This window comes from Lissotriton vulgaris, unplaced genomic scaffold (genome assembly GCF_964263255.1).
Source record: "Lissotriton vulgaris unplaced genomic scaffold, aLisVul1.2 SCAFFOLD_610, whole genome shotgun sequence".
Lineage (NCBI taxonomy): Eukaryota > Metazoa > Chordata > Amphibia > Caudata > Salamandridae > Lissotriton > Lissotriton vulgaris.
The window spans coordinates 160,909-176,333 of record NW_028244781.1 but is presented as its reverse complement, the minus strand read 5'-3'; the positions used below and the strand labels follow the sequence as shown (position 1 = coordinate 176,333).

General features: G+C 46.9%; 1 protein-coding gene across 1 annotated transcript in view; it reads right to left on the bottom strand.

Annotated features, from left to right (window-relative positions):
• The window catches only part of LOC147666738 (sodium-dependent phosphate transport protein 2A-like), a 149,882-nt gene that overhangs the window by 110,456 nt on the left and 24,001 nt on the right, over positions 1-15,425 (bottom strand). The window contains exon 6 of the mRNA XM_086948912.1: positions 1,002-1,145. Coding sequence (XP_086805038.1) covers positions 1,002-1,145 — 144 coding nt within the window. The remainder of the gene's footprint in view (positions 1-1,001; positions 1,146-15,425) is intronic.

The following is a 15,425-nucleotide window of genomic DNA, read 5'->3' as shown; positions in this document are numbered from 1 at the left end:
TTTGGAGACCCCTTTTATTCCTAGACCCAGTACCCTACTTCCTGATCAGTAAGGAACACATTCACGCACGCCTTTGATATTCATAGGTGGTCCCTGCAACCTCAAGATTGCGGTAAAAAGTCTGACAACCTACACTTATGCTTACAGTCCATTCTAGCCATGCTCCCTTTCTATTCTCCCACTTTTATGACTGTATGTTTAAATATTGTTCTCCATCTTTTTAGATAAACTTATATCTTATAATACTTTGTCCTGAAGAAGGTGGGGTGCTCCAACTCAATGCCACCGAAACACTGCGTCAACAACTTGTGATGATTTGTTTTCCTTTGTATATTATGGTATTCATTAGTTCATTGATTGTGTAGATCAGAGGAATTCGTTTTTATCAAATATTAGATTACTGTATTGGGGAGCTATTTTATATTGATGGAGTATTGCATAAAATATGAACAATGTTTTAAAAAAACTTTTAGAATTGATACACTATTGTATTATATGAAGGCAATACTGGATACGGTATATTTGTAATTCTGAGTATACTTGTGGACTGATAAAGGATTGATTATATTGAAGACATTTGACATTTTTACGTTAAGCAGTGTTCAGTGTCAAGAGAGTTAAGTGTATGGCAATGAATGTTGGATTTCTCTTTGATGATGTATATGAATTTACAGTAGCGACAGTAAGAGTATGAAACAAAAAAGAGATCCTTCTTTGATTTTATACACATTCACGCATGTCTTTGGTATTAATAGGTGGTCCCTACAACTGCACTAATGCGGGAAAAAGCCTGACAACCTACACCTATGCCAGGCAGTACCTACCTCCCTTAGTCCATTCTAACCATGTTCCCTTTCTTTTGTCCCAGTTGAGCCAGCTATCTGTGCATCCCTCAGTCTCTGCCACCTCTTGCCCCTCAACCTTTTCTTGCTCCCAGCACCACCAGCCATAACCCCATACCCCAAGTTTCCTCCCCACGTTCCTTGCCAGGGTATACTCACATCCAGAGGAGACCATGCTGACAATGATGGAGGTGGAGGTGCTGGAGCTCTGGACCAGCACTGTCACAAGGATGCCCACCACCAGGCCGGCCACTGGATTGGACAGGATTGCGTTGTCTTTGAAGATGTCACCAGCCACCTTCCCTGCACGGGACACAGAGAGAAGGTGAAACCGATTGGACCCCAAACAAACACACTGAGGAGAATGGGACAAGAAAACAGGGATGGATAAAAAACAGGCATCAGGTAAAGAGAGAGCTCAGGAGAAACAGCGATACAGGGCAACCCTGCGATTCCAGAGAGAGGAAGAGATGAGCGGAAAAAGAAAGAGGATTGACCTAATAGCGAAACTGAGCGCACACTGCTTTGTGGTCTTTTAAATTGAATAAATGTAAAGTCATAAAAAGTGTAGAGAAGAGAGAAACTTGGATAGTAACCTGCACCTAACGCTCTTTTGCAGTTTCTCTTCTTCCTCTACCAAATGAATTGACCAGATTCCTTGTTTCTCAAATTAATTCTGCTTCCTGCATCTTCTCTTGTTCCTCCAAAATGATTTTCTTTTTTTCTTATGTTCAAGTACACTGATGTAACCGTTAATGTGCATGGTTAATTGTATCTCTGGTGGGCATTCTCAGGAGGAATTGTTCTATAGAAAGTGTTCTGACAAAACTTTGGATAGAGAAGCACTATATAAATGACCGTATTTAAATAAACCGAAAAATGGAGATACGGCCGGGGAGAAACTAAATAGGAGAAAAATCAGCACAAAAGACAATTACAAGGATTTGATGTCAGAATCGAAAGAATAAGGTAGATAGCGGATGGTGGATAGAGACTCCAATGAGAGCTATTTTCAAAAAATGGTGCTGTGTTTTAGCAGAGAAATCTCCGGTAGCTCTCCAGGGGTACATTCTATTTTATGTACTCATTTCGTGAACCAAACTATTTAAGCGTCTCCCGAGTTGATGAGGTCGTTATCAATTTCTAGCCACCATAACAGATACTTTAAACACTTGCCAGCAATGTACAGACTTAAATCTCCCTTCTGGTATAATTAGCTGTGTTATTTCAATAGTAATGTGTGAGTATTCTCTTGACTGTTTTCTATAAGGATTTGTTGAGTTGGCTTCCCTTTTCTTCGATTTCTACTCCCCTCGTAGTGCGAGCCCTGTTACACGGGCCACTTGCCGAACACGTAGTAGATGAAAACAAAGAGGGGTGCACTTTATTTAAGGACTTGGGATCATTTTTTGCCTGCAAGTCAGAGTCACAATAGGTCCTGTCATGCTTTCTTGTGATATTCACTAATACAGTCCAAGAAAGTAAGATATTATTCCATTTACCATTAATTCCTTTTGGCCCACATTCCCACCATTGAAATGCTCATGACTGTCACCCACACCAATTGACCTACCATCTCTTTGACACCTGATGTCTAACTCCTTACTTTAAAGTATCCCAAGGCTCGACCTCATCAGGCCTACACCAGCTCTAAACTAACTTTAACCCTAATGGTGGCCCTCACCGTGAAGTCAACCTTCTCCCTAACCCTCATAAGTATTAAATATTTAACGATATTACTATTAATGAAATTAAACTAATAACTACCTTACACCGATATAACCCAAAATTTTACAAATTCTAATTAATTATGTTCATAATTGTTAAAAGTAAATTCAAATGTGGATCTCTTACACATGTTTAAAATGTAAGTATATTCACTCAGTTCATTAAAAAAAAATACCCTAACTCTAGACATATATTCATGTGACTTAAAATATATTAAAAAATAGGGAACCATCATTTTAAACGACTGTATATATTAAATTCAAATGAGGCCTGCAATTAAATTAATGTAATAATTTGTATTTAATTAATTTTTTTGTATTTAAAACGAAAAGCAAGCCCTAACACCAACCCATGAAACTGATTTTTCTTCTGGTTTTACATACTTTGTGTTATTTAATTTGATTGTTTTAACGTTTAATCCACTTAATCTACTGTGAGTTGTAATAGGTAGGTAGAAAACAAGTTTATTTAGACAATTGTCCTTAAAACACTCTAAAAACACATTTTACAATGTGAGCTGTAGTAAGTACTAGGCCGTGTGAGGACACTCACTTGTTACTCATTAGAAGTATCAACAGCTGGCTGGTTTTAGCCGGAGGTCTGGCCAGGCGCTGTCGTAGGTTATTTGACTAGCACATTTGTATTTGTGTGAATTAATTAGAGGTATTGTTTGCTTTTGCTGAGAGCTAATAGACACCCTCTGGCTCATCTGGAATGTGTTGAGTGAGTGTAATGATTTTTGCTTGACCTGTACTGTTGCATCTTGGTTACAGATCTGTGGTGATGATGCGGTGAAAGCAATTGGAGCTCCAGGATAGCTTTTGAGGCATTCTCAGATGAGGTGGGTGTATGTGCTTTGTTCTGTCGAAGCAAACAGCTTGACTAACCTGTCCAGCATCATAAGATGTAACTGATATTGTTAAGTTGTTAACAGTAAAGAGTAAAAAATAGCAGCAATTTACATTAAAAGACAGCTTTGATTGGTAGAAGATCCAAGAAACCCAACATGTTGACTAACCTGCTGGGCAGGAGTGGCCAAGGAATCTGCCCTCCGCGAGCGCAGCTGTTTGTAACTGTTTGCCTCCATCTTTGGTGCTGTTACTATGTGCATCCAGGAAGGCTGTCAGTTGAATGGCCAGAACTTAAAGGAGAATAGCCAGGGTCAACATCGGGTGTAGATTCAGCCTTCTTCAAGGGTCGGCCAAGCATACCTGCGCACTTTACATGTTCTCCACCTGGCTGCATTACACAACCTGGTGGAGAACATGCCCAGCCTCCCATTCCCCGTCTGAGCGCCGGGCCGTGGCGCTCAGACCAATCACAACACTGCATTGCAGCGTTGTGATTGGCTTAGGCACAGCTTTAAGTGGGATGAAAAAACTGGGTGTCTCTCAAGGGGCATGGCCAATGTAATTAAGGGCGTGAATTAAAAATACGTAAGGTAAAAATCTGTGTTTAGCATAGTGTGGTGCCCGACTTGTATTTTGCTGTTTCTGTCATTGCATCCAGATATATGATGGAACAAGTAACATCATACCTACAACAAGTCAGGACTATTGGCTTTGTTAGTGGCGGTTAGTTGCATAAGATAAATAATCAGCAACTATCTCTTGTATATAATATTGAAAAAACTTCCACTTAAAGCACTGGTGACAGCACAACAAAGCTGCTGCTCCTGAGTTTCAAAAAGAGAAGGCAAATCCAGAGAGAAAATGACTTTCTTTAAAGGATTTCCCTTCCCCTACAATGCTCACTTGGCATGACGTCATGCCCTAACTTCTCCACTAGTGAGAAGTGAGCAGTGTGAGCACGCACACATCAATGTACCTGCTCTACTGCAGTCCGGAAAAAAATGGACCGCCTGTGCCTGGGCACAAAACAGAGCCCATTAGGGTCCCATTTTTGTGAGGCCCCTTTTAAAAAACTGCCAGTGCTCAGCACCGGTGAGAAACCGCGCACTTAAAGCCCTGGGCTTGGGGGAGGTAGCCTGTGTGCTTCCGGTGGAGAGACGACGTCACGACGTGGGACATGGAGGAGAGACAACTCGAGACATGGCGTGAAGGTGTTTTTAAATTATTTTGTAACTCCCCCTCCGCGACCCTTCCCTCGCCCCTCCACTCTCGTTCCCTGCCAGCCGCTACTGCCCAAACCTGCGTTAAACCCATCATGGAACTGCACCCCGGCCCACAAACAGCCCACCGTATAAACCACCTGGACAGCCAAGATCAGGCCCCCTCTGAAATTCCAGTTACTAATTCGGATGAAAACACTATCCCCCCAAAAAGACTGTTGGCCAGGGCGGATCCAGTGGTTAATATGTGAAAAAAGTGCAGGGGCTCAAAGTGCAGCCAGCTCTGCTGAATGCCAGGGCTTGCAGATTCTTTAAATCCCCGATTTCTTCTCCTGTCACATTTTTCTCATCTATCCTCTTTCTCCTTCTTTATGCTTTTTCAGTCTCCTTTTCTCTTGCTCTAGTTCAAAGTGTACTGATGGAAAATAAGATCCGAGCATCAAAAATGAATGGCGATGCTCGCCACCTGCAACCACCGGCAGTCATCATTGTCCGGCAATAAAACAGGCAGCATAAGCACCACAAAATGAAGTCCTGGGGGCCTATTATGTATAGGGCACACTTTCAACGTTTGAGCGCGGCACACATTAAAGCAGATGCACCGGGAGCAAACAGGGAAAGTGTACCGTATTATATTGAATGCGCTGCCCCTAGGGCAGCCGCAAAGTCATGCTGCCCTGGGAGCAGCGCATTCAAGTGAAGCATCCACTCCATGTTTTATGTGCACCAGCGCTATAGGTATTACAGAAGGGGACATACAAGTGTCTGTGGTCCCTTCTGTAATACAAAGTGCCCAAGGGGCAATCAAAGCAGGCACAAATGCCTGTTGCGCCCCCGGGGTACTTTGTGTAATACGGCCCAGAGGCGGTATTATAGAATACGGTCCAGTCTCCTTGTTGGCGCCGAGCGCACCTTTCAAAAGCTCACATGGAGAGTGCACTATATTATATTGAATGTGCTGCCCTCAGGGCATCCGCGAAGTCATGATGACCTGGGGGCAGCGCATTGAAGTTAAATACGGAGCAGCCTTGAGGCAGCTGCTCCGAGTTTCACTGTGTCAGTGGCAACCCACCTACACTTTTAACAGGGATTAGAGAGCCCCTTGCAGGCAGGTGCAGTGAGTGCCTGCACCCGCCTGAAAGGGGATGACTGGTGGGGGGTCCCTTTGCCCCCTCTAGAGGGCTGCCATCAGGGGACGTACTGACAGTGGGTGGTGCACTGTCGGTGTGCCTCCTGACAGCTTCTTTGCCTCTGTGCCCGCGTCTATAATATGGCATAGGCGCAAAGGCAAAGAGATTCCCTCATTTGCATGGGGCCACGCAAATGAGGGAAAACCCTTTAGTGATATCGCTGGCTCTATAAGTACGCCAGCGCTATCTGTAATACAGAAAGGGCAGCACAAGAATCTGCAGCCCTTTCTGTAACACCAAAGTGCCCCAGGAGTCAGCCGCGGCCCGTGGAGGGAGTTCCATGGGGCAGAAAGGTGGGGGGTACTAAACACCGGAATATGGATAATTGGAGGTAAGTAAACAATTAAATAACAAAACAAATTTTGTAGCGCACACTGCATCACATTTTGTGATGCAGGGCGTGCTACGAAATTCGTTTTATTTATTTATTTCTTTACTTACCTCCAATTATCCATATTCCGGTGTGTAGTACCTCCCACCCTGCCCCTCCCCTGCCCCGCTTTTCCGCCCCACGGAACTCCCTCCACGGGCCATGGCTGCCAGGAGCACTCAAAGCAGGCGCACGAGCCTTTTGCACCCCCGGGGTACTTTGTATAATAAGGCTCCTAGTCTTTTCCAACATTGCCAGAAGTGCTGAAAGAGAGTAAAAGCTGTAGTTGGCTTACCTTCAAAATCAGCTTTTATGCCCGCTGTTCCCCAGAGTGGCCCAATGCAGTACTTGGCCAGTGTAATGATCAAAGTAATGAAATGTGTAAGAAGTAGCAGTCGAAGTAATGATGTAGGGCGAAGTATTGTGATTAAAGTAATGGTAAACAGAAGTGATTGATTTTAAGAACTGAGCATTTATCAGTTCTCATGGGTGAAAGGCTATAGCCTTAGAGCCTGCCGTAGCGGGCTCTACCGCCATTAAAGGTCCGCTCCAACGTTAAAGGCCCCAGCTGAAGGTGAGGGCCTTTAATAGCTGGTAGAGCCCACTAAGGAGGGTTCTAAGGCTATTCGAATAATTTGTAAAGCAAAGGCCTCACATAGCCCGAGGTGCTTGAAATTCCCTCTGGCTCCATGAGGACTTTTGTTCACAGCAACATTGATCCGGCTTCTGCCAGCCATTAGAAGCCCGGACCACTCCATTGCTTTCAATGGAGCTCTCAGCATTCCAATGTTCTAATTTTCATTCGTAGCTATTATCTACTGATTGTGCTACTTTTGTAATCCAAAATTAAAAGTACATTCCTCATTGGAGAGAGCCAACATAGGTTCCGCCTCTCCAGAGCGCTTTTTAAGGTTGTATAAAAAATCCCATCTCAGCACCAAATTTCATCCTCTCTTTATCTGCCAACATGATATTTTATACAATAAATATTTCCTGAAATCATGCCTTCTTTCTTTTTAGCTGTCAGCTGTGATGCCATTTGCAACAAAATGATTGTTACTGGCTCTAAATTTAGCTTGTTAGAATATCCCGTGAAAATTTCAATTTACTCAGTCAACAATTACTGCTGATTTCATACTAGCAGTGCTTGCAAGATATAGTCAAGAAAAGTGGAACATGGCAAAAAAAAATATAATTTGAAAAAAATACATTGGTAGTATAAGTTGTATTTATAATGTATCCCTATGGGGGAGGTAATTCCAATGGCGGGATCTCATCCGGATGTAGCATTTTCTCCAGAACTTTGAGGGGTTTCCATTACCCACCCTTGATGTCCTGCATACATTGCAACATTTTTTGTTTGTGATTTCTTTGTAAGCTACTAGGTGTCAATGTTGGTATTTTCCATGAAAAGCATGCATATGGTTTATTTGGGTAATAAAAAAAAAATCTTAATACATCGATTTAGATGTCTTCCGGCATACGATTACTGCACACTTTAGTTTCCTCTTTATTTGGAGAAAGCTATCAATCCCAGTAAAGCAGAATTCTAGCACGTCCGAGTGAACATTTGATGGTGTACCTCTACAGAATATATTTGATACTTGCTTGGGTGTTTTGCAGTCCTTTTCTTTTCTGGTCTGTCTGTGCAGCCCACATGTATTTATTTTCACTGGCATTAAAATATAGATGTATATATATCTATATATATATATATCTATATATATATATATATATATATATATATGTGGAATTTTAGTTTACGAGCTGAACATCATCTGCGCCAGCTTGTCACCCACGTACAACGTGCACGACAGCCATTTTAGGTATCATGGTCTCCCTGTCCACGATCGATCGCCAGTGCGCTCCTCTGACCCTGGAAGCATCCTCCGCGCACCCTGGCTCCCCCTCCCTCCCTCACATGAGCATAACCCTTCTCCTCCTGCATGACCCTGTCCTTGGGAGTCATGCCCGCGCCTGACCAGCACCTCCTCTCCTTCCATGAATACCCCTCTGTTGATAAGCCATCCCTCCGCGCTCGATTGTCCACGCGGCATGAATACCACTCCTTTGATGACCCCTTCCCCCGTGTCCGACTGTCCACACAGGTCCGAGGCCATCGCCTAAGCCGGGAGATATCATTTACTGCCCCTTATTGTATGGAGTCGCTCCTCTTCAAAGGACACACTGTTGATCCTGGCCTCCCCACCCCATGGGAGGCAATCAGGCGCACACATCCTAAGAATCGGCGGAACACTCAGCCGTGTGATAGCCCCCTCCTGTTATCAGCAGGGTGAGGACCTCTATTGTGGATGTATGTGGGGGTGGGCTTGACGCGAGGATTATGGGGACGTCATTTCATAAGTTTAAAGAGTCTTTTATGCAATAAAGAATGCTCACATGTCATAAACCAGGGTATAAGAGGCCAGGCCTCAGAGAAGCTGTTAGAGCACCTCGAGACGATACCTTGTTGTCAGATCTGATGTGTTCTGCTCCGTCGGAATAAAACTTCTGTTTCCTGCCTTTTGGTCTCCGGCGCCTGCCTCATTGCTTGGTAATTTGAATGGTACAAGGGCGGTTAGCGCCGGGCAAATCTTGAAAAAGGTCATAGCCCTACCCTTTTTCCACAATTGGCGTCCCAAAGCGTGGGGCCCATCAGCGACACGTGGATCCAGTGGGAGAGGTCCTGACGACAGAGTGAACGACTGCAACGATCGGGAGAGCTCGTGTCCGATAGACCCTCGTCTGACAGCCGATCATCCGACCTTCACTAGTTCCGAACCGACCTCTCTCGAGTGATCTACGGTCCTGACTGGGAACCATCAGGAGTGCCACGAACATCACGAAGAAGAGAGGACGATCGGGCGCTGGATTCGGAAGACAGGAAACCGTCCATGCGGTCCGGGTAAGGTCGTGTAAACACGACAAATTGAGAAATGATTGTTTGATTTGGATAATACTAGTATTACGCTTTGTTGATCCCTCTGGAGATTCACCGTCTGCAAACGGAGAAACAACAGGCTCTCTCTTTGCAAACAGTGAAGGATAGGTAACGCAGACTTTTGTCCCCATTGTAATCCGTCGTGCCTATCTTCCTCCCCCACTGTTTTCCCGAACTGTCGTTCGTGGATTGTTGTCTGGAGATTCTCTGTCTGCAAACAGGGAAGAACAAGGTCTCTCTTTGCAGGTAGAGAAAGAGTGGGTAACGCAAAACTTTAACACGTCGTACCCACTTATTCTCCCCATTGATTGTTTGATTGACCGCACATTAAGTGTTCGGTATTGGTTCTTTTGAGGTATTCACGGCCTACAAACAACGTAGAATAGAAATATTCTGTCTAGTCTTTGTCTGCCGTGATAAGATAGGTAGTGCAGACCTTTGTCCCCGTTGTAACCCGTCATGCCTATCTTCTCCCCACTGATTGGTAGCCTGTACAGCCCGGACCGCTTATTAGAGATGAACCATCCAGCTCCACTGGAGGGCACCCCTAATAAGGACATGTTCACTAAGCATGGACTAGTCGCTATAGCTTATACTAAGCTATGGCATAAATATACAAAGAAGAACCCCGAAAGTCAGTGGCCACTGATAGGTTCCTTTGATGAAAATAAAATAAAAACATTAGAAATAGCGCTCCAGAAAAATAAGACCACGCCCACTATGCTCGATAGTATTGGCATGTGGCGCAAAGAAACGGAACAACGACAGAAAAGAGAAGAAGCAAAAATAGGGAAAGAATTACGAAAGGCAGCCCACCTAGCCGCTAAGCAACTAGAAGAAGAAATAAAAGAAAGAAAAGAAGCTGCACAAAACCAAGAATCAGGGTCGACAGGTCAATGTCCTGTTAGGACCCCCTCTGCGCTCTACCCTGAATTGCCCTCCAAACAGCGGGCGAACGATGAGTTACTGCTAGGTCCCCCAATCATCTACATGCCCCCTCCATATGCTCCCTGCCAACAACACCTGCAGGCCCTGAGTACGAGCGAGAACGGCCTTAGCGCTAGCGCACCAGCCCTCACGGCCTCCGCACCAGCCACCTTAGCAGCACCAACAGATGCCCCCGAGGCTAGCGAGCACCCACCAGCCAGATCAAACAGATTGAGCAAAGATGAACGGGATGGGATTGACAACATAGCAAAGACACTAGTGGAACGAAGGGAGAGCGAAGAGTACACAATGAACATGTATAACTCGCATGCCGACAGCCACAGACGGCATTTCATTTTACGATTCAGCTACCACACCCTGAACGCATATGAAGATAGGTATCAAAGTAAGGGCCCCGCTAAACTGACCACACTGTATAGGAAGATTGATGTCGGAGATGGGACTGAATGTGAGGCGACGGAGCTCTTCATGCAGACGCTTGAGGTCTTCCGCCACCTCACGGAACAAAAACCAGAAACCAAGGTTACAGTCCCTGAAACGACCTCAGTAGAAGTAGCCAACACTATGATGCCCACGCGGTCTGGGAACAAACGATTATATTAATCACGCAGATGCAAAAGGGAGGGTTGTGTACAATTGGGTTTACCAACCATGGGACCGACAAGATATCCTAACCTTTAGACAAACTCTGCCCGATTTAAGAAAGAATCCGACAGCGTTCTATACCGAGATGAACACAGCTCTGGGTTCAACGATAATGACTTTAGCGGACATTGACTTGTTTTTCGGGTTATGCCTGCCTGCTGACGTGTGGAAGCAACTCCGGAAGGCTGACCACACAGATCTGTTCGGGCACACCTGGGAGCAACTCAGTGAACTAGATAGACAGCGAGAGCCTGGAAGGAAACCAGTAAAAGACATACTAGAACTCCCAGACAAATTAGTTCAGAAGTTAAAGACACTGATCCCAGAGAAAAAGGTAGATTGGTCGATAGTCACGGCCTGTCGTCAGAAACCCCAGGAAGATGTATCAGAGTACTTCTCCCGATTCGAGACAGTGTTCTCCGACTACAGTGGCCAAGACATGACCACCGCAACCGGACAACACCTGTTTGTACAAAACTATGTGAAGGGCCTGTCACAGGAGGTCTCCCAAAAACTGCAGACGAGCGAGAGTAGTTGGGGGGCCTCCAAACCTGCAGCTATCCTTCAGATGGCTCAGTATTACGAGCACCAGAAGAATGAGAATGATAGGGCGTCCGAGAAAAAGAAGAAAGATTTGAAAGAAAGGGTGATGATAGCCCAGATACAAGGTATAGCGGTAGGACGGGAACCCCAAAGGGGGAACTACCAATCGACCACCCCCAGAAATCCACCTCCTAAAGATCACACCCCAACACCCCACATTGGACGTAGAGACATTAGCGATGACCAATGCGCCTTCTGCAAAGGATTCGGCCATTGGAAATCCCAGTGTCCGGTTCTGCTAGAGATGAACAGAAATAGGGACCCCAGGGATGTGGCGGGTGGTCCGAGAAATGGAGGACAAGGACGAGGGCACACAAACGACACCAACAATGACAGATCAGGGAGATTGAACACATTTGACCGCCCCCGACAGAACCAATATCAACTATCCGACGGTGAGAATGCCCCCGATTTTGCATAGGACTGCCAGGGGCAAGGGAGGGATCCAGTCGAGCTCTGTGTTGACCAGCAAGGTCCTTATGTCACCGCTAAGGTCCTGGGTACAGAGTCTCCATTTTTGGTAGACACTGGGGCGACACGTAGTGTGTTATCGAAACGACTGATTCCAAGGGCACCCTTGTCTGGCTCACACATTACATCGATAGGTTTCGATGGGACGCCCTCCACTAACCCCCTGTCCGTGCCTATCACCTTTGACCTAGAAAGCAACACCACTGACACAACATTTCTGCTCTCCTCCAACTCCCCTGACGCCATTATGGGCATTGACTTACTGAAACATTTTCGAGCTACCATTAGGTGTTCCCCAGATGGAATCCGAGTCATCCTGTACGACAACCCAGACATACCCAAATCTTGCCCTGCACGACACATGTGCTCCATAACTGATGCTGACCTGTCCTTGCTTGATACCCTGCCTCCGTACCTATGGGCCAAAAATGACTCCGATGTGGGATGAATGATGATTGACCCTATTCATATAACTGTAAGACAGGACGCTATGCTCCCGAAACTCCCACAATATCGGATATCGCCCGAGGGCGAGAAGGCACTGGTAGCGATCATTCAATCTCTGGTGGATGCAGGAGTGGTCGAAGAAGTGGTTAGCAATGTCTGCAACAGCCCTATCCTACCCATTGTCAAGAAGCAAGGCGAGGGAGATGAGAAAGCGTACCGCTTCATCATCGACCTGCGAGAAATTAACAAAGTGGTTGTACCCCAATACCCCGTAGTCTCAGATATCACCACCATTCTGACCATCATCCCGTCCACTGCCACCACCTTCACTGTTATCGACCTCAAGAATGCGTTTTTCTCTATCCCCATCCATCCGGACAGCCGTTATCTCTTCGGCTTCACCCTGAAATCCCGCTCGTACCGATTTTGTAGAGCCCCCCAGGGGTACACTGAAAGTCCCAGTATTTACAGCCAGGCCCTCAAGAGACAGCTGGACGCCGTCCAGCTACCGGATGGAGTGGTGTTGATCCAATATGTCGATGATATCCTTTTGGCGGCCGACACCACCCCACTTGCAATCACAGCCACTGTTCAACTCCTACACTTTCTTGCAGAAAATGGCCACAAAGTTTCCAAAAAGAAATTGCAGTTCTGCCAGCCACAAGTGACATACCTAGGCCATCTCCTGTCTAAAGAAGGGAGGAAACTCACACCCGACCGAATCCAAACCATCCTAGACACCCCCGTCCCAAAAACACAAAAGCAAGTCCGCTCTTTGGTTGGCCTAACCTCTTTTTGCAGACAATGGTTACCCAATTTCAGCCTTATTGTAAAACCCCTACTTGCCCTGTTGGCCAAAGATGCCCCCTTCCCGCTCCCTTGGACCCCTGAGTGTCAAGCATCCTTTAAGGAATTACGAGATGCCCTCTGTTCAGCGCCCGTCCTGGGAACCCCGGATTACTCCAAACCCTTCTCCCTCTTCACCCACGAAAGGGAGGGGTGTGCATTGTCTGTCCTGACTCAGTCTATAGGTCCAAAGCAGCGCCCTTGTGCCTACTTCTCCACCACTCTTGATCCTGTAGCCAGAGCTTTGCCTGCCTGCCTTCGAGCGGTAGCTGCCGCTGCCGTCTCTATCCGCCAGAGCGAAGGAATCGTACTTTCAAACTCTCTCACCGTGTTAGTACCCCATGCTGTCGACACCCTTCTGAACCAAAGCAAGACTCAACATTTGACTAGCGCACGACTGACAGGGTACGAACTGACGCTACTTGCACCCCACATCACACTAAAGAGATGCACGACTTTGAATCCGGCCACATTGTTGCCCCTGCCTGAAAATGACCCCGACGTTCCTCCCATACACGACTGTGTGACCCTCACGGACGAACAAACTAGGAGTAGAGTTGACCTCCGAGATACTGCTTTCACTGACCCCGATGGAGAGCAATGGGTAGACGGCTCATGCATCAAACTCCCAGATGGCACCACTTCAGCTGCCTATGCAGTAACGACAGCCCGAACAGTAGTTGAGACAGCCTGCATCACACAACGATCTGCCCAGGCAGCAGAGCTGATAGCCCTCACACGAGCATGCATCATAGCCACGGGGACCACCGCGAACGTATATACAGACAGCCAGTATGCCTTCGGGGTGGTTCACCATTTTGGGCTCCTGTGGAGGGAGAGGGGATTACTGACGTCCCACGGCACCCCTATCCTTCACGGAGATCTGGTTTCTGCCCTGATTGAAGCGGTTCTCCTCCCCAAACGACTAGCAGTGATCAAATGCCAGGCACACAAGAAGGTGACAGACTTAGTCGGACAAGGGAATGCACTGGCCGACATCACTGCACGAACCACAGCTGAGAATAGGACGGTGGCACGCATGCATGTGACCAGGTCACAAGCAGAGAAATGGACTGACGCAAGGGAAATGATCAGAGACATCCAGTCGGCCAGCACCCCTCACGAACTGACTAAGTGGGCCGGGGTGGGTTTGAAGGATGATGAGGGCTGCTGGCGAACAAAAGATGCAAACAAATGGTTGCTGCCTGACTCATACCTGATCCCCATACTGACAATGGCTCATTCCCCCGCACACATAGGATCTGCACCCATGATCGAACTCATTTCCAAAGTCTGGCACAACGACAAAATCCCCGACTCAGCCAGACGCCTAGTCCAGCAGTGCCTTATCTGTCTGCAGCACAACCCCGGGAAAGGAACTGTGGTACCCCGGGGAGGGTTTGGGACCCCCAATCACCCCTTTGAGGTCCTTCAGATGGACTACATCCAGCTAGAGAGGTGCCAAGGCTTGAAGTATGTACTAGTCATCGTATGTGCCTTCAGCAAATGGGTAGAGGCCTATCTAACCCGTGACAACACTGCCATGACTACTGCCAAAGTACTACTGAAAGAATTCTTTCCTCGCTATGGCCTTTGTCGAATTTTATGGAGCGACAATGGCCCCCACTTCATAGCTGAGGTTATCCAACTAATCCTAAAGGGATTGGGGGTGAAACAGAGATTCCACGCAGTCTTCCACCCCCAATCCGCCGGCCTGGTGGAACGCCATAATGCCACACTGAAGTTGAAATTGTCAAAAATAGTGGCAACCACCGGACTTAAATGGCCAGACGCTCTCCCATTGGCCTTGCTATCGATGCGCTCTACTCCCACCAAACACCATTTGACCCCCTACGAGGTTGTATTCGGGCGACCGATGAACCTCTGGACTGCTCCCAAACCAACCTCCATTCATGACGTCCCGGACGTCCTACTGTCTGATTATTTGTGCAAGTTAACTAAAACGTTGTCTGTCATTCATCAACAGGTGCAGCAGGCCATCCCCGATGTTTCCAGGGGCCCAGGCCACGACATCCAACCGGGGGACTTCGTTCTAGTCCGCAACTTCCAACGGACCAAGAGCCTGGAACCCCGGTGGACGGGCCCCTGGCAAGTGCTGATTACCACACGGACGGCGCTTCGAGTGGAGGGGAAGAGGCACTGGCTGCACGCACACCACTGCCGGAAGGTCTCTGCGAACCTGGCCACGACAGAAAACGTCAACACCCAAGAAGAGCTCCTGAACAAAGACCGACCGACATTGAACTGTTATCCCGATACTGGGGCACTTGAACTTGCAAAATTCTCTGACCCCACTGTGCCA